The sequence below is a fragment of the Corella eumyota genome, chromosome 3 (assembly GCF_963082875.1).
Source record: "Corella eumyota chromosome 3, kaCorEumy4.1, whole genome shotgun sequence".
NCBI lineage: Eukaryota > Metazoa > Chordata > Ascidiacea > Phlebobranchia > Corellidae > Corella > Corella eumyota.
Window position 1 is genome coordinate 8,226,264 of NC_137492.1, and position 20,225 is coordinate 8,246,488.

The 20,225-nt window shown below is 28.0% G+C and overlaps 3 protein-coding genes across 3 annotated transcripts; 2 read left to right on the plus strand and 1 right to left on the minus strand.

Annotated features, from left to right (window-relative positions):
- Positions 1–706: 706 nt before the first annotated feature.
- Positions 707–7,051, plus strand: LOC145745225 (uncharacterized). Its single transcript, XM_082563233.1, has 13 exons — positions 707–891; positions 1,068–1,181; positions 1,609–1,767; positions 1,948–2,055; positions 2,407–2,589; positions 3,445–3,549; positions 3,631–4,235; positions 4,404–4,512; positions 4,782–4,879; positions 4,979–5,025; positions 5,103–5,164; positions 5,242–5,311; positions 5,675–7,051. The coding sequence occupies exons 1-13, from the start codon at positions 802–804 to the stop codon at positions 5,848–5,850; spliced, it is 1,926 nt and encodes a 641-aa protein (XP_082419359.1). The 5' UTR covers positions 707–801; the 3' UTR covers positions 5,851–7,051.
- Positions 7,052–7,909: 858 nt separating this feature from the next.
- LOC145745670 (uncharacterized) lies at positions 7,910–12,698 on the plus strand. The gene is made up of 9 exons (XM_082563805.1): positions 7,910–8,066; positions 8,387–9,595; positions 9,787–9,965; positions 10,040–10,166; positions 10,530–10,631; positions 11,213–11,392; positions 11,757–11,911; positions 12,074–12,228; positions 12,511–12,698. Exons 1-9 carry the CDS (start codon positions 7,961–7,963, stop codon positions 12,647–12,649), a joined length of 2,352 nt encoding a protein of 783 aa, XP_082419931.1. The 5' UTR covers positions 7,910–7,960; the 3' UTR covers positions 12,650–12,698.
- A 2,775-nt stretch (positions 12,699–15,473) lies between these two features.
- LOC145745306 (cilia- and flagella-associated protein 99-like) lies at positions 15,474–19,846 on the minus strand. The gene is made up of 14 exons (XM_082563344.1): positions 19,627–19,846; positions 19,437–19,542; positions 19,168–19,300; positions 18,912–19,025; positions 18,560–18,757; positions 18,340–18,469; positions 17,964–18,047; positions 17,800–17,888; positions 17,495–17,678; positions 17,116–17,278; positions 16,880–17,006; positions 16,180–16,410; positions 15,913–16,089; positions 15,474–15,704 (listed from the first exon to the last, which is right to left on the minus strand). The coding sequence occupies exons 1-14, from the start codon at positions 19,735–19,737 to the stop codon at positions 15,554–15,556; spliced, it is 1,998 nt and encodes a 665-aa protein (XP_082419470.1). The 5' UTR covers positions 19,738–19,846; the 3' UTR covers positions 15,474–15,553.
- Between the last annotated feature and the right edge of the window lie 379 nt (positions 19,847–20,225).

Consider the following 20,225-nt stretch of genomic DNA (forward strand, 5'->3'; position numbering starts at 1 on the left):
GCACTGCTGAAAGCGTAATTATTATTTAATCTAAAGACAAATGGTAATATAACTCTTATGTTTATACTTAAGTTATAATTATATTACTAATTGTATTGTAATAGTTTTTTAATGCAATTGCGTTTTAATTAATGATTAAACAAATTTTTATGTCAATAGTTACCGTTGATTTACTAATAATAATAAATAAAATAACTTTTAATTTTTAAAATAAAAAATTTAAATTATTTTTTTAGATTTTAGGAGGTATTGATATGTAAAATTTGAATTAAATAAATAATCGAATAAAAACTAAACTCAACTGCAAATTTAAAGTTAAAAAGTCGCGTGCGACTCAAGCGTGCCGCAAATAAGTTACAGTCTCTACTTTCTTTTGTTTTTATTTATTTATTATAATCTCGTAGATTTAAAGTTTAGAAGGCGGTGTAATAATAAAAAGCCGTATAATGAAATCCCAGAGGATTTAGCTTATTATCTTAATATTAAATAATTTTATCTTTTAATTGAGTTTATAAAAACGGACAATGAATTTTAATGGTACAATAAGTAGGTTAAAATAGCAAAAATCATTAGACTTCTATTTTATGTTTTTAGATTTTACTACCTGACTATTTTGTTTTCGTATGTCAGTATTTTTTATAATTATTTTGTTGTTTTATTTGTCTGTCTGTCTGTCTATATTTATAAGTTATTGATGTTTAGGTCATTGGCTGCTATACACACTCTGATGTTATAATTAGAAAGTGTTAAAATATGTAGAAATTCTTAAATTTTGGGCGCTTGCCAAAAAAAATTTTAAAAATGGAAAAGGAGGATAAATCTTCAGTTGTTAAAAATGAAGAAGTTAAAAGACCATCTAGTTTAAAAAACAATAAAGTTGCCAATAAAAAGGTATTTGAAGTTAACTAATAATTTTTAAAAGATTTCACATCTTTTAAATAAGCTTGTAATATTAGTAACCTATTAATTTTTTTTTATCGCATATTATAAATTGCTCAAAACAAATTATTTTGCTTAAAATAAATAAAATAAATTGCTCAAAATAAAATCAAAAATGTTAAATTTAGGTCCAACAAAAAGGTTTAAACATGACCAGATTGGGAAAACCAGATTTACTTCGTCTTTTAAGCATTTTAGAAGGAGAATTAGAAGCTAGGGATATCTATATTGTTAATTTACAGGTAAGAAATATTACATTACACCGAAGATATGACCAATTTGGAATTTTATGTAAAAAAATGCAGCACAAGCAATATGCGAGTTGCAACCTTATATGAACAATGTGTAAAAAGTTTTTATGAAAAATTTTTTTGTTTATGCTTTACTTTTACTGATTATTAAAGTTTTAAAACTAAAACCTACCTCAATCTTCTAAATAACATTATGGTTTTATTGCTGTAAGTTTTTGCTATTTGACTAGAGATCTTATTGTTCACATTTAGTTCCTACTTATTTTATGTCAGATATTTTTTTGTTAGATTCTAAATTTTAATTATACTCAACAATATACAGTATAGTGACACTTTAGATTTTCTAAACAATTTAAAGTTTAAAACTTATCGTAATTGTTTTTATGCAACAAATATCCTATTTTTAAATTACAAAAAGGCTCAGTTAAACCAAGGATCATACAAAGAGGGTCGATACTTTAACCACAGCCTTCATGACCCTTTTATTGCTTTGATGAGGGACAATGAAGCCATGAGTGGAAGTGTAACCCCAACCGAGGATAAATTAAAGCAAAAAGTTATCAACAGTAACAACATGGTATGTGGCAATAAAATGTTTTTAATAATTTTTAACATTAATTTGTAAAAAACATCAGTTTAAATAATTTTAATTATTTAACGTCTTAAAACATTGTTTATTTAATTGTGATTAATAATAGCAATATAATTTTTTTTTAATTTTTTAAGTGCTGCTTAATTTCTATTTAAATATTTTTAGGTAAAAATTCAACCTCTACCATTACTTGAAAAACTTACTGAACAATTTAAAAAACAACAAGTTAAAGTAAAACAGCATTTGGCCCTTAGCGATGCTTATTATCATATGGTAGGTTATACTTGGCATTTATATAATTAATTAAAGGTCTTAAAAAAATCTTATTTATAGGTTTATATTTTTTAAATTTTTGTATTAAAAAAAATTTTCTTTTTTAAGTGGGTTATTTTTTTGGGGTCTCGGAAATAAATTATTTTTTGTTGTTTGCTTTCTTATCTTGAGAAGTTAATTTATCGTAAAAGTTAAATATTAGCCATTAGATAAATCTTAAGTTTTTAGAAAATTTGACAGTTTTTAAGATATGGAAAGTTTCTATATTAATTCTCAGACGGTTAAATTAATAACAAGTTCATTTTTATGCGAAAATTTTGCTAATATGTTTTTACAAAAAAAAATTTTTAGGTTAATGAAGAACTAATGGTAGAGAAAAAAAAGAATTCAAGCCCTGAGCCAAACTCATTCAAACTCGAGAATGACCAACTCAAACTATTTGCTCAGGTTGAGCGAAATAAAAGCAAGAAAATTGAGACGGAGTATAAGAAATTGTTGCAGTTGGTGTCTAAGGAAAGACAGAAATACAGGACCGTATGTTAAATTATTCATGATACAATATTTTTTTAGGTGTTTTATTTGAATTATTAAACAAAATTCTTAAAACTTGGTTTTGAAATAAACACTTGTTTGAATTGGATTACTTTCATATGACAGAAAACCATCGACAACAATAAGATATTTAAATTTGCTTGAAAAAATGCAATTTAATTAATTCCAAAAAATTAGTAAAATTTTTTTTTTTTAATTTAAGTTTTTGGGAATTGTTATTGAATATTAAATCTTTTATGCTTCATTTTGAAAAGGTTAAATATTGTACTATCATTATTCAACTTACTAGTTGATTGCCTGCCTGCATTTTATTCGGTAAATTATGACCACAACTAATAAATGCCCAATATATTTCACCTACAAACAGCATTTTTTTATATTAAAGGCTTTTGTAATGGACATATATATATTTTAAACATGAAGTTTTATTATAAATAAATTAAACTGCATATATTATCATAGTTCTATTCTTACCACTCATTTGTCATCTTTTTACATATCCTTTTAATTCCATATGTGTCATAAAGTTATAACCCCCACATTAAAGGTTGTATGATATCATTATAAGAAATTTATTTAATTAAATATTAAAATTTTGTAATCAATAATATTTGACGTATAAATTTTATATAGAAAATTTTATTTAGAATTATTTTAACATTTGTATTAAATTTTTATAAATGTATACATTAACTGGCATTAAAATAACTTCAAAAAGCCAAAGCCTTTTGTCATTTTCACACACTTTAAAAAGTCAACTTTAATATCAAGTGGAGTTTTATTTTCAACTTTTATTGATAAACAAAAAAACTTGAAATTCTTGACATTTTTTTCAAGATTATCACTCTTCTGCTTGAAGAGAGAAGAATGAGAGAACTAGGAGAAAAAGGCAACAAGCAAGACAACTTGGTTGTAGAGGAATTATTAGACCAGGATGAAAAAGTAAAATAACCCAAATTATAAACAAAAATAATGTAAATTTTTGAATTATATTTAAAATTTTTTTTAACCATATATGTTTAGGTTTTGGAGAAAAATATTGAGCTTCAAACAATAGTCGAGGACTTGAAAACAGAAGAAATCAAAATGAAAAAGGAAATTGAAAATTTGAAGCAAGAAATTAACTTTTTAAACCAGAAACTCCCCTCTTTACCCGATAAACAAACCAAACAAAATGATCAGGAATCTATTCAGAGAGAAGAGTTAAATAATTTACTTGAAGGGGCTAGAGAAGTGGTTGTTTCGGTTAAGCGAACACCGACGATCGTCGAAAAGAGAAGGGTACGAAACGCCAACAAAGAACCTCCTAAATTACCTGCCAAAACAATCACCCGAAATGGGTCATTAAAGGATCCAAAAAAAGGAAATTCCCGCCCAAAACCTTTATCCATTAACCCCCAACGATTGATTTTATCCTCACCCACTTCTGGGGCTGCTAACTTCGCCTTAAATTCCCCAAATGAGCCCCCTTTAACCCCGTTTCCCCCTAACTTAAACAATGCAACAACAAAACGTCCGTCTACAGCACCTGTAAGTCAACCGAGCACTTTTCTTGCAACGAGACAAAAATTTCAAAGGATTTCAAACACTGGGAATGTTTGTGTTGATAATAAGAAGATTTCCCAACGGTAATTACGATTTAAATTTTTTAATAATCTGGTAGATTTGTTTTTTTGTTTTTTATGTACAAATTTGTTTAGTAAAGTATAGTGTAATTTTCTTGTAATTTGATATTAAGGATTTTGTTTTTTAAATCTTGCATGTTTTTAGCATTCAAAAAAAAAAAAATTTTTTAGGTCAGATAAGGTACCAGTTTTGGATGGTGTTTTTCCAGTGGTAACCAGTGATGCCAGCCGAAATAAACCACTTGAAACCAAACAACCACAACCACCCAAACCAGTTAAGGTAAAAACTTTAAAAAAATTCTAAATTATGTATGTAATATTTATTTTTTGTTTTAAAATTGTATCAAAAATTTTAAATAGGCTTATATAAAGGGAATAAAATTGTTATTATTTAATTTTTGTCCTTTTATTTCTAATGCATTGTGTTATAAGTAGTGTATTTTACTATATTGAAAGCCTTAATGCATATTAATATTTAATAGGTTTTTATAACCTATTAACCTCTTTATAACCATTTAATGAATCATAATGAATATTAAATATTTTTAGCAAAGTCACTTAATCAAGGAAAGTAACCAGAATGAGACAACGGTTAAGCCACCACCTTTGCCACCTAAAAAGCCTCATCTGTCAGCTAAGAACAGCAGGTTTGTGCTTTCCAGAAGAGACAACATTTGGCCTTTTATGCCAAAAAGAAAAATTTAAAAACATTACAAAAAATTAATAAATATTAAATTTGTTTTTAGTAACAAAACAGTGTTAAATTCAAAGAAAGATACTGAAAAAAAAACAGGTTGGTAACTTTTATTTTAATTATTTTCCTAAGTTACATTGAAAAAACGAATTACAATTTAAAACTCCTTTTAATAGGTGGAAACACTGAAAATGTTGGATTATTAAATGTCCCTAAAGCACCACCTCCCAAGGCAAATGTAAGTTAAACTTTTTTAAATTACAAAACTACTTTTTTAATTTTGGTTTACTAAAATGAATTTTTAATAAATTAAAGGTTACAAGATCGGGAAGTACAAAAAGGACTTCATTAAATTCCAACAATAATAACAATCGACAATATAAAAGTAAGTATTTAAACTTGAGTTTATCGTTAAAATAATATGTGAAAAAGTTAGGTTTATTGCATGTATACATGTTAAAAATGTATAATACTTGCAGGCTAATATTATATATAACTTTTACTGTTATGTTACTGGAAACTATTTTATGAATAAAATTTGACATGTGCCCCAATTTTACTGACAATAAAACATTTTTAATGACACCAGCTCACCCTTTAATTTTCACCCTTTAAATTTTTCCTTAAAAAATGTTGATATAAAATTTTGGTGTTTAGGGAAATGTCCATTTAGTCAAATGGCTTTCAGTAATAATGCAGATAATGTTAATTTATTTAATTACTTTCATTTTTTTGTTTTTGTTATTAGGTCACGAAAATAACATGCAACCCATTCCACCAAATGGTAAAACCCCTCCGCGATTAAATTTAACAGCTCAGCAAAGGTTATTTACACAAGATGGGTCCAGTGGGGAACTTAGATCTCCAGTTACCCACAATGTCCCCAAATCTCCATTAGCCCCAAACATTTTTACTTTTAAGTAAAAAAAATATTTGAGACAAACATTTTTTTTACTTAATTTGGGTTGCTGATTAAATTGTTGGCAGTATTTTTTATATATTGATTTGTTAATCCATGTTAATTTTTTTAATTTTTCCTAAGGGTTTGTTTTAAATAAATATTCCAATCTCATTCTTAAAAATTGAAAAGAAATTTAATTTGGGTGTTTAATTTTTTATGTTTAACCATTTACTTTTCCAACATTAATATATTTTAAATTTGTTTTAACTCAGTCTATTTCTGTAAACTATCTAACATAAAGCTTCTGTAATTCAATAAATTAGAATTTTGTTACAATCTTCTGCAGTTATTAACATTGTTCTTTAGATGGTGCACTGTGCTTTACCTTTTTAAAGGTTTTTATTAACTTGCTTCATATATCAATGCTTATAACATGGCTGCTTTTCATATATGTGCTGTAATTTTAATTTGTATGCTAAATTGGAAATTTGCACTTCTTAAAAATATTTAATTTTAACATTTTTAATTAAAATTTTTTTGAATGCGTTTTGGGCTTACTAACTTTATTCCAGTATTGCTTTGATTTCAAATTAATTTTTTTATCAAATTTGTAGGTACCCAATTTATTTTAATATTTTTTTATTCTGATACTCTAAAATTTTGTGGTACTCCCATATTTTTCACTGTAGCAACTCATCATTTTGGATCTTACCCTTTTACTTACCTATTTCATTAACTGAACCTATTATGTTATGCAGATTATGTTTAAACAGAATTAACTGCTAGTTAGTTACTGCCTGTTGTATTTTATCTATGATTTTAATGTTTGTTGTGCAGTTATAATAATTTCTTTATAAAACTATTTTTGTTGCTAGAGGATGTTGAAATTATTTTATTCATCTTTTTTAAATTGAAATCATGTTTTATTGTATAAATTTTATTTTATCAATCCTTTATTTTTATATCTTGTGCTATTCAACATTAGATTTTAGCTTCATCAAGCCACTGAAATTAAAGACATAAAGGAGCATTAAGTGACCAATTTTTTATTACTATATTTTTTGTATATTATTTTCTTGTGTTTTTATTCTTGTAGCCCCAGTGTACAACAGTTTACTTGTTTATGCTTGCTTTTGTAGTATTTTATTCTCTTTAATTTGCATGTATCTGTTTTGTTAAATAACATTATTCAGCAATGTTTTTGCATTATTTCTGTATGTTTAATAAAATAATGTTTAACAAAGTAAGTATACATGTACATATTTTTATGCTTTTTTCAGTATATCGTATTATATAAAAAATCACTTTTTATATTTTAGTATTTCTAAATCATTTTAATAAAATATGTGTTATTTTTAAATGTTCACAATCGGGTTACCTAAAAAAAGGGCGCATAAATAAGTGTCTACTTTTAAAAAATAAAGTGTCTGCCAATATTTAGCACGTTTTTAAATTGTTATTTGTTATTAAAGCCGGTCAGCTGATCGTTTAGAAACATCAGTTTTCGTTGATTTCAATAATCGCACTAAGCCACAAAATAAGAGGATTTGGGCTACCAATGGCTTAAAATTAATTAACATATAATTTTTTTGTAACTTAGAGGTTTGTGAAATTAGTCTGTTAGTGCGATTATTTTACTAAAGTTAAAAAAATTAGTATTTTTATTGCTATTTTCACATTTTCGTATTTATTTATCCTTTAGGTAGAAAAGACTACTAAACGGCCTAAATATAGAGTAACTTTGTTACCAAGTGTCAAATTTTAGCAGTTGGTATCTTATTGTTTTGTATTTAACTGATTTAACTTGCCCTACAGCTACAGGGGGTTGAACCCTTAATGGAAGTTTACAAACTGGCTTTGGTGACCATGCCATAAAATAATTAATATCTTCATGTAAACATTAATACTTTTTGGCATGTTTTAAATTATTAAATTGATTTTGTCATTTTTTCCCGTCGCATTGTTGTAATATTAATTGTATATCGTATTTATTATTTACTTTTATCAATGCGCGAAAAACCAAAATAAAAAAAAAAAAAAAACAAGTAGTGAAAATCGAATACTAAACTTTATCTAGAACTTTATCACTCTGATGGTATCTTGTTAAAGTATTTTTTAAATAAAGAAAGCAAAATGGATAAGTTTTGCCCATACTGCCAAATGCCATTCAGATTGTTGCACGTACAATCTTCAAGTCTTCATCTTGAATGTTGCTTTAGAAAAAGAAAACCCAAAAAAGGTATAATATAAACATGCATTATTTTTGAATTTATGTTTAATATTTTTTAAATTCCTGGTTTTGTTAATGTTGTTCATAACTTTTATTAATTATAGCATGATATAATTTAACATTTCATCTGTATTCACCCTATCATGATATATATATTTTTTTTCATATGTATATATATTTATTTACTCTTAATGTGGGTAAATTGATTTCACATCCCAAATGTAGTAAAATGTTAGTCACCCAGTCCCTTTGTAGCAGTTTAAAATATCACTGAGCATATAAACTTGTTGATTATATATCAATTAATATTGTTGTTTATAATTTTACAGAATGTCCAAAAGGAGTCAGATGTGAATCTTGTATGATATGTCACTTCGAGAGGTTTGCCCACACAGCACTTGCAAACAAAAGAAATCCACCAAAACTTTCTCAACCTCTTGAAATTAACAGCAGTCCGGAAGTCAATGTGAAAATTGCTTCAACATTTTCAATAAATCCGAGTTTTGTGGCCTCACCAAAAACTGAAAATAATTCTTTTGTTAAATCTAATTTAACAACAACTACTGTAAAATCTAAATCATCTCAAACTCTTGACACTGAACCTTTAACACCACACCAAGATCTAGGACCTATTTTAACACCACCGCAAAACCCAGAACCAGTCCCAACAGTGACCAAAAAGTCTAGGGTTAAAACTTCTGAAATAACTAAAAACTTGAACAAATCAGGTGTACATCTTTCAGATGACATGGAAGCAAAGATAAATCTTGATAATAATTCTAAAACAAAATTAAATAGCTATTTATTATCAGAATTAGATAAAATTAAAGATCAGGGTAGTCCTTTAAAGGACATCAATTTAAAAATGGATAAGGTTAATGATGAAGTCCAAGTAAAACGAAAATTAGTAGAACTAAATGAAACGGAAATGAATAAAAATTTAAACATAAAACGTCCAAAACTTGACAAGAAAGAAAGCAGTCAAGGACTAGAAATTAACAACAACTCTGATAAATTAATAAACAAAAATTTAATTTTTAAAAACACTGAATCTACAGAAGACAGTGAAGAATGGCCGATATTTCAACCGAAAGGTCATGGATTTGTTCCCAAATTTAACGACAACGATAGTGGTAAATGCACAGACTCAAGTCTATCAGATGAAGATATGTTTATTGAAACTAATTTGAACATATCCGGATCATCATCTGGTTTTGGTTTTACCTCAACACAAGTTGAGAATCCAAATCAACAAAATAGCTTTATAAATTTTGCTAATTTTCAATCTCAAGTTGTAAGCCCAATAAAAAACCACACACAAAGTTTTATCACTAAAAAGAAGGACACTAAAATGGATAAAAAGAACAAAGATGTAAAGATAAACAATTCTTTGCCCACTAAACCTGTAGAAATATTAAAGGAATCAAATTTTTTAACTGTCAAAAAGGAGGCAAATGCTATAAAGCAGGGAGATATTGGTGCCATGTTGTTTGGGATAAAACCAAAAGAAAAAGTTGTCAAGAAAACTGAAGTAAATGGTAAGTTAAATTCAAAATTGGTATTGTAATACAATATTCTGCATTGCTTGTACTTTATGGTCTTCGCTGATTATCTTTTTTACTGTTTGGTTAAATTTTTTTAAAAAAACGTCCACATTTATTTAAAAATTATTTTATAAAAATATTTTTAATTATTTTTACTTAATTTTATTAAGTTAAATTTTGTTTAGTTGGAAAACAGAAACGGTCGTGTCCTTTTTACAAAAAGGTTGAAGGCACGACTTTTGCAGTGGATGCTTTTAATTATGGGGAAGTTCCAGGTATCACCCACTATTTTCTCTCGCACTTTCATTATGACCATTACATGGGTTTGACTAAGAATTGGGTGACGAAAATTTATTGCAGTTCGGTACGTTATTTTTTTAGAAAATGTTTTAAAGTGGGTAGCTTTTTTTTATTTTCATGTTTTTGTGAATTTTTTAGGTAACAGGCAATTTGGTTCAACTTAAAATTAAATTGGCGGACCAACAAATCAAGAGGATTAAATTAAACGATCCTGTGGTTATTTGTGATGTAGAAATAACCTTGTTGGAAGCTAATCATTGCCCTGGTAAACATGCTTCGTACTTGTTAAATTACTTTAGTTATATTTTGTATAAAAATATTTATTTATTGGTTGGGAAAATGCTCTTTATTTTCTTAAAAATTGGTTGACCTAAATTTTAGTGAAATTCTGTATTCAAAATTTTATTTTTAAAAAATTAACCATATGTTTGGTTGGTATTTTGTAATATGGGGGGATGCAATTTCAGTTTTATTAAAGTTTCATATAACATAAAGCAACATTAACTAATGTTTTGACAAGCCATTTTTAAATTGTAATTTTTTCATTTTCCACCGAAATCCTATTCAACAATGTCTACATAAACAATTATTCATAATCGTAATATTTTTTTGGTTTTTAATTATTTAGGTGCGGTGTTAATATTAATGAAGTTAAAGAATGGAAAAACAATTTTACATACTGGTGACTTTCGGGCCGACAATTCTTTGATCAACAATCCAATTATAAAAGGTTTTTTGATTTTTGTTTATAGTTTTTATTTAATAAAAGCTGTATACAGTAATGGTGTACTTACAGTTATCATTTTTTTTTCAAATCTGTAGGCCTACTACACATTGTTTATAAATTTTTTTAAATTGCTTTAGTTTTTATATAAAATCAATTAAAAAAATTGCATTTTGCAGACATTTTAAAAATTTAGAAAATGTATTTAAACACTTGTTGATAGCGTATTTAAAGTGATAACATTCTCCGTTAAGTATGTAGTTCAACTATTTTTGTTGTTTAATCTTATCATACCATAAGGTTTGGAAATCACCTTATTTAAAAATCTTGTAAATTTGCTTTCTAAAAAATGTACTTAACTCCTTTGTGTAAATAACTTGTGTATAATTTTGAATGAACTTCCTGCTGTGTCTTAATATGTTGTAAAGTACTAACCAAATATTGGTATAGAATGCTTTTATTCAAGTTTAAATAAGTTTTATTTCAAAATGTATTTTTTTTTGAAAGACAATAATTGATCTGTTATTAATTTAATGTGTTACTTAAAAAAAATCAAATCGGTAAAAATTTATTTTATTTTTCTACAGATTATAAAATAAATTTATTATATTTGGACACCACTTATTTGAACCCCAACTATTCATTCCCACCTCAGAATGATGTTGTTTCATTTACAAGTACGGCTGTTTGGAAGTTGCTACAAGAAGAACCAAAAACATTGATTGTTACTGGAAGTTATTTTATTGGAAAAGAGAAAATATTTCTAGGTAATTTAACTAATTACTAAGTTTGAAATAGAATTATATATAAAAATTTTAAATTACATTGAAATAAATTTGAAATCTGGTAAATAACTATTGAGAATGCTATTTAATTATTGTTATTGAAATTTAAGGTTCAATAGTATGTTTTGTATCAAAACATTAAATTAACTTTCATCAGCTAATATATAAAGGAACTTAGTGGACGATATATATATGTATGTTCAAGTTAAAGACTATTAAAATAAAGAACTGGCATTTGTAGTGCAGAAGTAAATTATAGCAGGCATACATTAGACAATAAAATTTAGCAATTTAGGTAAACAATCAAAGTTGATTTTTGATGTATTTTTTTACATTAAATAAATAGATTTAGGAAAAGAATTAGAATCGAAGGTGTATGTTAAAAATGAAAAGTACAAAACTATGATGTGTTATGAAGATAAAAAACTCAAATCTATGCTAACAACTGATAAACTTTCTACTAACATCCATGTTTTACAAATGAAAGAACTTGCTACATCGGTAAGTTAGTAAATTCTAAGTAGAACATGTGTATAAATACAGTTACTATTTTAAAATATATTTATGAGTAAATTTTCAATTCCATTTTTATTGAAGACGAAACTAACTCTACATATCATGTTATTTTTTATACCAAATTTAATTTTTTTTTTTTACTTTTAGAACTTGTATGATTATTTAGCCAAGTTTGGTAAAAAATACAAGCAAATTGTTGCAATAAAACCAACAGGTTGGACTCATTCAAAAAAGTCAAATAATTTGGAAAATATTCAACCTAGCAGGAATGGTAAAGTTCTTCTATATGGGGTGCCTTACAGGTAAACTAACTTATTTACTTATTTTACATTTGAAAAAGGCAACTGTTTTGTCCAATGTAAAGTTAACTTTGTTACCCTATCTACATTTGCCTATGTTGTATATTGGTAAAAAGGTAATATTGCCAAAATAATAAGGTGTTGGTTATGTTTTAGTATCATGGCGCCCTAATTACCTAATGCTATAAAATGACACTTTAGATAATTCAGATAAAAATTCAACACAATATTTTTACTTATTTTGTAATTTTGTTCACAATGTTTTTACTTTTTTTGTAAATTAAGTGAGCACAGTAGTTTTAGTGAACTTAAGATGTTTGTGGAATCACTTAAACCTGACCGAATAATACCGACTGTTAATATTGGCAAACCTGAGACAAGAAAAATGATGGAATCCTATTTGAATAAGTGGAAAGAAAAATAATTTCTCCAAAAAAAATGTTTTCTTTAAACCAACAGAACATTTGTTTTAAATGCTGTTAAATAATAGCCATATTATAATGGTTTAATTGTTGAAATTTTAATGTAGTACTCTTAATCAAGTTTCCTTCAATGTTTTATTAGTTAAATTTCGTCGAATTTTTAAACAACTGATATTTTTTATATATTTTTCCTAATTATGTTTTTTTTTATTCTTTAATGTGTTAAAGTTCATTTTGCCTTAAAAACTATTTTTGTAAATTGCAATAATACATTTTTTATATTGTGTATAAGCTATATTTACAAATCTGCAAATAAATATGTTTATTAATTTTTTGTCTATTTTTTCAACTTTTTTTCAATTTTTTAAAAGGGCTTTGTGCCGACTTATTATAACCTTACAAAACCAGCGGCGTGGCGTAGTGGTTGGAAAACTTAACTTTGCTTAAGTTCGATTCTCACTGCCTCCATGGCGTAAAACTATAAATGGTACAACTACCAGGACCAAAAATCAATCGGTATGTAAATTATTGGTTAACCTTTTAAATAACATCCAAAATGGCAACTTAAGACTGGGTCTGGTTAACAAATATAACGTTATGTTTAAGCCGTAAAATCTCGTATCGAGAATAACGATACACAAAAAATATAATTTTAGAAAGGTTTTTAGGTTATATAAACAAAATCTTGTTGTTCAAGTTATCTGTTAAACCGTGTCAACAATCTTAAGTGTTGGGTAATTTGGTGTTTAACACTAATCCATCCAACATGATATCATAATAACCATATAAAGCACAATCAAGCGCGTTTGTTTTTCTTTATAAAATCCGTGGCTTAGAGGTTAACCGCTCTCCTTTGTGGAAAGAACACAAAAGTTTTCGATGTCTATCACATGCTATATTTGAAGTGTATAACTTATATTATAAAAACAATTATTCGATTAAGTCTTAGGTAACAATATCGAATATTTATGAGGCTGTAATAACAACGACGTCTGCTCAATTATTATATTGAACTTTTGTCCTTAGCTGTTGCTTTGATAAGGATATTTTTTCATGTTTAAAAATCTTGCCTTTTTTAAATCCTTTTAAACTTCGCCTATATGCCAGTTTAAATAAGATCAATATCCACGATTTTGGTATAATAAAATAACCACACGGAAGCTAGGTGTAATGCCCGTATGTACAGCCAGAGAAATACCTTCTAGACTAAAATATAAACAAATATGTCTACAAAAAAGCTAGAGCGAGCTTATTTAGAAAACCAGGGCATGGAAAAAATTTTGACACAACAATTGATTGATATTGAGGCACAGCGACAAACTTTTATTCGTCAATTTATTAAAGTTCAGGAAAATTTGAAAATCGAAGCTTTAAAGAAAAAAGATGAAGTATTTCGAATCAAGTTGGAGAAAGATGAGTTAAAACAAAAACTTCAAAAACCAGGTAATTTTTTATTTTAAAATACAACTTTTTTAATTGTTTTAAATCCTTTTTTTAAAAAGTATTTAGATTTATTGAATCGTACCTTTTCACGCGTAAAATGACGTCACAATAAATATTGTTTTTTAGACAAGTTCCTCCGGGACGACCGAGATCTTCTTCTTCCGAAAGAGATCTACATGTCACGTGACCACACTTCGTTCCACACGAATGGTTTGCTTAATTGCCCCGGCATCCAATCAAGATACAACAGGGCCCAAAATATTTCTCGAATAAAACTTCATTTTAATGACGTCATTACCGACAGTGATGACGTCACTGATTCAATAAATAGTGATGTCGTGTCTGTGCACACCAATAATGTTAAAAACGACACTAATGCTGCCCAAAATCGACCACCTTTATTACGTCACAGTAGTGACAATGAGTCACGTGACAGCACTCTTTCCTCGTCTCCATGGCAACCTTCTAATACACAGAACACAGTAGCACCAAAACTTGGTTTTAGAAAAACTCAGAAAGGCTTTGCAATGTAAGAGTGGTTTTATCAACATTTTTTGATCTATGACTTTTATTGTTCCCTTATCGTTGAGGTTTTTTATCTATTTGAACTTTAAAGCGTATTATTTCTTTTTTACAAAGCACTAATGTCATTTTATTAGCTTTATATGATGTATTGCCTATTTTTGGAAATTTGGTATACTTTCGCTTTAATGTGGTACTATTTTTTAAATGAAAGTTTTTTTTGTTATCCAGGGCTGGCTTGCGACCTGCTACTGCAGTGGTTAGAGGTCCACAAGCACGATCACGTGACCTTCGTAGACCAATCACAAGAGACGTACATAACACGAGGACCCCGTCTAACAAAAAAGGTTAAACTTTTAAATTAAAAAAAGAAAAAAATGAAATTTAAAATTCGATGCTTTGATTTTTAGATTTACCAACTCAGTTACCTCAACCTCCTAAGTATGACGTCAACAAGAAGGACAAGTCACTGCGTCTGATGACGTCGCCTAACCGATTTCAATCGAGGCTGACTTTACTTAAACGGGAGGTTCACATGAACGAGAAAGAATATCAAATGAAAATTAGGTTAAAACGACAGATCAATGAAAACGATGACGTCACAAGCAAGGTTTGGGCGTACATTGGAAAACGGCCAATCAGCGTACGACTTAACATGATGACGTCTTTACATCCTGACGTCACCAATGATAAGTTAACCGAAGAGGAGGAACAAGTTTTGCGCATGCGCGCTGCCAACAACGCGAGGAAAAGACGACGTTGAACTTGTTTGCAATAAAATCAATATTTTTTTCACAAAATATCACATACTTTTACAAAAAATGTGTTTATTACTTAAATAGCATATTATGACATCACCCCAATGCTAATAACATAATAATTTCTATTAAAGCATATAAACAACCAAACAACCGTAATAATACATTAAAATTACACACAAACTAAGAACAACTTTTCATCGCATTTCGTGAAACTAAAGTTCGGGGCCGCGTAACTTGGTCCGGGTTCGCCGTTCGTGCCCGGATTTCCGCCATTTTGTTTTGGCGAACTTCTAATTGACGCCAGCGTTTCTTCTCCAAATCTTTTTTCTCCCTAAACACAAATAAAAAAGCAAATAAATTTGAATAACAACAAATTACGTGGCTCAGTGGGTAGGAATTTGATATCACTACTTGAGGTCCAGGGCTCCAATCTTATTGCATCCAAGTTATAGCATTAGTGGTATTTAACTAGGCTGACCAGTCAGTAGCAAGAATAATTTAATAAAAAAAGGTAGAAAATATTTTTATATTTAACAAACCTAATGAGCCCCTTGGTCCTTCTTGCGGATTCTGGGTTAGGTTTGATCTTCATCTCCTCACTTCTTCTTTGTCTTTCATTTCTCTTCTCTTGCAACCTTTCTTGGAGAGACTGCAACCTTTCGTCACCTTGAAGTTTGTCCTCACGTTGCTTGACAGCACGGCGTCGCTCTTCTTCCCTAGCAAGTAATTTGTAAATTTAATTTTGTTGATATGAAATATTTTTTTTAAATTAATCATTTTTAAATCTTTATTGAAATTAAGCTTACTTGATGTGACTTGCTCTACTTAATTCAGTTCTGTGTGTTGAAATGCAAGCTAAAGTTTCCATTAAGGTTTCATTCTTGATTTGTTTTTCTCTCAAAATTAAATCCCTTTTTTCTTCTTCCTCTTTTCTGTTTGTTTCTTTCAACAAACATAATCTCTCGTTGAGCTCAGCTATCGACATCTCGGACAACAATGAATGACCAGCAGTGGATGTCATATCAACAAGTTTGTGTCTGATTTAACAAAAAATTAGGATCAACAAATAAGGTAGAAAAAAATATTTTTGCCTTGCCTACAACAATTAACATTGTAATAAAGAAGAAATATTAAAAGGCAGCGTGGTGTAGTGGTAAGAACACTTGCTACACCACACATAAGGTCGTGGGTTCAATCCCCACTGATCGCCCTTGAGTAAGGCACTATAAACGGCACGAACTCCTGCTGAGCCAGCACTTAATTAGCAGCATAATTATCGTGCAATTATAATCTATAATATCCCAAACTGCCACAGGCAACTCGAGATTGGGTCGGAGTAACTGAAGTTATTCTATGTTTAAGTCACGTATTCGACTTTCCCACATCGAGGATAAAAATATATACAAAAATAAAAAAAAAGAACAACAATTTTTAAAACTTTCAAAGGCTGTGTTTATGCTTTAAAGTCGGTGATTTTACATCAAAAATAAATAAGGTAAATTTTACCTGACAATTGGAATAGATTCCATAGCTCGAATTTGTTTAATAAGTTGGGTTTTTCTCATCATTTCTTCCTCTGCATCCTCCAAGGCCTTTCTCATCAACTCTCTACTCTCTGCATTTACTTCTTGGACTATAAAGGAAAGTTTAGTAATAAATTTAATGCATGTTGTGAAGGCATATGGGTTAAGCATAAAAACTACTTCAGTGATAGATTCTTAATTATTTTTAAATATTTGTACCGATTTTTCTTTTATATTCTTTGAGCTGTAGTTTGGCATCTTTAGTATTACTGTGACCCTCCAAAATTTCTTCAACCAACGCTCTCATTTGTTTTTCTTCGGCTAATCTTAGATGTAGATAATCTTGCATCATTTTTGCTGTCTCAAACTTTAACTGAGAAACCTGACAGAAAAAATATATTTTAGATGGGTGGCTTTTAATCTAATTAATACAAAGTACATTAAGTTTATGTAAGCAAATAATACAAAAGGTGCATCACCACCCTTAAATATAAAAATTTAGAGCCCATTCATATTTTAAAATATCAGTTTCTCAGAAGAGTTACTACAAATAAAAAAAGAGGTTATTTACCTAAAAATTAAATATGACAGTTCTTACCACTTCTTGGTTAGCTTTAACTTGGTTCTGTCTTGCCAGGATAGCTTCTTCATGGCTGATCTTCCCTTTAACTCTTCTGTACTCTGCAACCGCAATCTCCTCATCTTTATCCTTCTGGAGCATACTTTGTTGCCAATCAAGGAACTCACTTGCATCTTTCGCACCAGCAAGGAGGTTCTCTAATCTAAAAATATTAAAAAGAAATTTTTGAATTCAAAAAATTTTTTTTATTAAATTTCAGTTGTGAATTTTTTATATAATTTAGAGTAAGTTAAAACTGCTATTTGTATTTTAAATGAACTCACTTTTCAAGTTCTTGTTTTTCTTTCTTTTGAAAATGTGCTCCCTCTCTGAGAATGGCAGTAGTGTTCATTTTTATTGGACGGTTTTGTGTCTAAATTTAAAAAAAAAACTTAATTCAACCTATGTTTTTATATTTACCTGTTAAAGTGAATTAACATTAACTTACTATATGTTTGGGAATTGGTTTCATGTGTTTTTTATTGAACTCCAACTTATTTTCTTCATCTTCTATAATCTTCTTTATTATTAACTATAAACAAAAATAAATATTATAGGCTACAAATATTTAAATTTTATGTAAGTTATTGGTTTTTCATTTCAACAACTAGTTGATTGCCCACTATACAGGCTGTATTTTAATTGTTGTATTATAATTGAAGCTTGAAATTATTAAATAACAATTTACTTTGCAAAAGTCAGTTTTTTTTTATTTTAAAGGCCATTTATTTAAACATACATTTAGCTACATTATTTATAGATTATAGCTGTTAGCAAAACAATAAAATAAAATATTTACTATTAATTTAAATGAGCAAACAGACCTTGGTTTTAAAAGTTTTTTCAGGGTTTGCGCAACTAAGTTGGTTGGTGTTTGCGTCCAGTAATTTGTTTTGTCCTTTCTGTCGATTTTCTTTGTGGATTTTCTCAAACTCTATTGTCTCTTTTGGTTCTCTATTAAAGTGTATCAAAGGATTTAATATAACAACCTAAATCACATATAGGCCCATAATGTTAAGTAAAAATTTGTTGTGAAATTTTTACCTGTATAGATAATCAGGCACTGGTTGGTGTTTCTTAACAGTTGGTATTTTTTCTGGTAGAGGAATTGACCGAGGTTTAGGTTTGGTAAGGTTAAAAGATCTAGGTCTTGTCAGTTGTTTTTGAGATTGTTTAGTCGTTGTTTTGTTGTCTATTTTGTCCTTCAGAAAAATCACCATTTCATCTAGCTGTGGCTTGTATCTTAAATTTAAATATTTAAATTTAATAAGTAAATGAAAGTTTTAAATACCTAGGAAACTAAATATTAAAAAAAAAAATTTAATATTTCAATATTTTTTTTAATTTTATATTTTGATGTTTGTATAAGTAATATTTATAATGTTTATAGTCATACCTGTTTAAATGTTCCATAATTTCTTGTTCAACAAATAGGGAATCATAATGAGTACACCACTGATCGTGAATCCAGGTTGTTAAATTACGTTCATCAAAAAAAAAGTTTAAAAACCTGAAACAATATTGCAAAAATATTAAATTATAAATGTAAATTTTGGGAAAAAGGGTAGGGTTTATTAACACTGCAAAAATTGCTTTAATAAACAAAATATAAAAAGGTAAGAATAAAATATAAATTCATTTAAATATTTTACCTGTGCATTTTATTAACATCTTGACTATTAATAAATTTCCTAAAATTTGCAATTCCCAATTCCTTTAATCTGAACATTATCATATAGCACAACACAGTGTAAAGATTTTGGTCAGTTTTGAGACAAGTTTTCCCTAAACAATAAAATTGAATACAAAATTTGGTGTTGTGTAATAACATTTTCAAATGATTGTTAAACCAATTTTTGGTTAATTTTTTATTTGTGAATCTCTCTATCATATAAATAAGTTACTGCTAACTCATTATTACCATCGGTTATATAAAATCCATCCACAACAACATTTAATAATTTTGCATACTGGCTACATCCAGAAAACACTTCAACAATGAAAATATGATCGTCATTGTCTAAACCCTAAAAAAAAAGTAAATTATATAAAAATTAATTTTAATTTTACCACAGAATGCTTTATAGCGTTTAATTTAAAGATTAATATACTTGTTGCTGTTTAAGAAAAGTTTTAATATGTTCCTCCACGCTTTGAACTTCATTGTTGAAGCAATTTAAAGCTTTTATGCAAGTTTCCAGTAATTGTTTGTATTGAAGCATTATTTTATTATTCAGATCAACTTATAATACAAAAATATAAGTTTATGTTTTTGTAATTTGTCGTGGTTCTCCAATTAAAAAAACTTATAATTATTGGCTTTATTTTTTAGTTTGTTTTGGAAATATCTGGCGTTGGCAACTGAGAGGGTTGCTAGGTATGACGTCAAAATAAAATGTATTTATCCTTAAAAATGTTTGCAAAAAAATTTATCATATTTAAAAAAAATACGTTATTTTAATATTAAATTCTTAAATTTTAAATAAAAAAGGGTTTTAATTTATAAATATTTACTAAAAAATAGGGTTGGTAACAAATCTGGCATTATGGTTGCCACTAAAACCTACGCCACGAATTTGTGACGTAGATGATGTCATTCTTTAACTAGACCTTTCATTCACAAGTACACAAAAGGCGTTTATGAAATCGTGTACAATTAACTTTAGTTAGACTCAGCAGTTAATCTCAACCTGTTACTTTGAAATGGATG

What these genes read in the sequence shown, in the direction of transcription:
- LOC145745225 (XM_082563233.1), top strand. Translation starts at nt 802, where the DNA reads ATGGAAAAGGAGGATAAATCTTCAGTTGTTAAAAATGAAGAAGTTAAA. An exon ending in TTATCAACAGTAACAACATG is followed by an intron (nt 1,768 to 1,947) that starts GTATGTGGCAAT and finishes AAATATTTTTAG; the next exon opens with GTAAAAATTCAACCTCTACC. An exon ending in AGATACTGAAAAAAAAACAG is followed by an intron (nt 5,026 to 5,102) that starts GTTGGTAACTTT and finishes TCCTTTTAATAG; the next exon opens with GTGGAAACACTGAAAATGTT.
- LOC145745670 (XM_082563805.1), top strand. Translation starts at nt 7,961, where the DNA reads ATGGATAAGTTTTGCCCATACTGCCAAATGCCATTCAGATTGTTGCAC. An exon ending in GGAAGCTAATCATTGCCCTG is followed by an intron (nt 10,167 to 10,529) that starts GTAAACATGCTT and finishes TTAATTATTTAG; the next exon opens with GTGCGGTGTTAATATTAATG. An exon ending in AAAAGAGAAAATATTTCTAG is followed by an intron (nt 11,393 to 11,756) that starts GTAATTTAACTA and finishes TTAAATAAATAG; the next exon opens with ATTTAGGAAAAGAATTAGAA.
- LOC145745306 (XM_082563344.1), bottom strand. Translation starts at nt 19,737, where the DNA reads ATGCTTCAATACAAACAATTACTGGAAACTTGCATAAAAGCTTTAAAT. An exon ending in TTAAAGCTAACCAAGAAGTG is followed by an intron (nt 17,279 to 17,494) that starts GTAAGAACTGTC and finishes TTTTTCTGTCAG; the next exon opens with GTTTCTCAGTTAAAGTTTGA. An exon ending in AGTAGAGCAAGTCACATCAA is followed by an intron (nt 16,090 to 16,179) that starts GTAAGCTTAATT and finishes ATTACTTGCTAG; the next exon opens with GGAAGAAGAGCGACGCCGTG.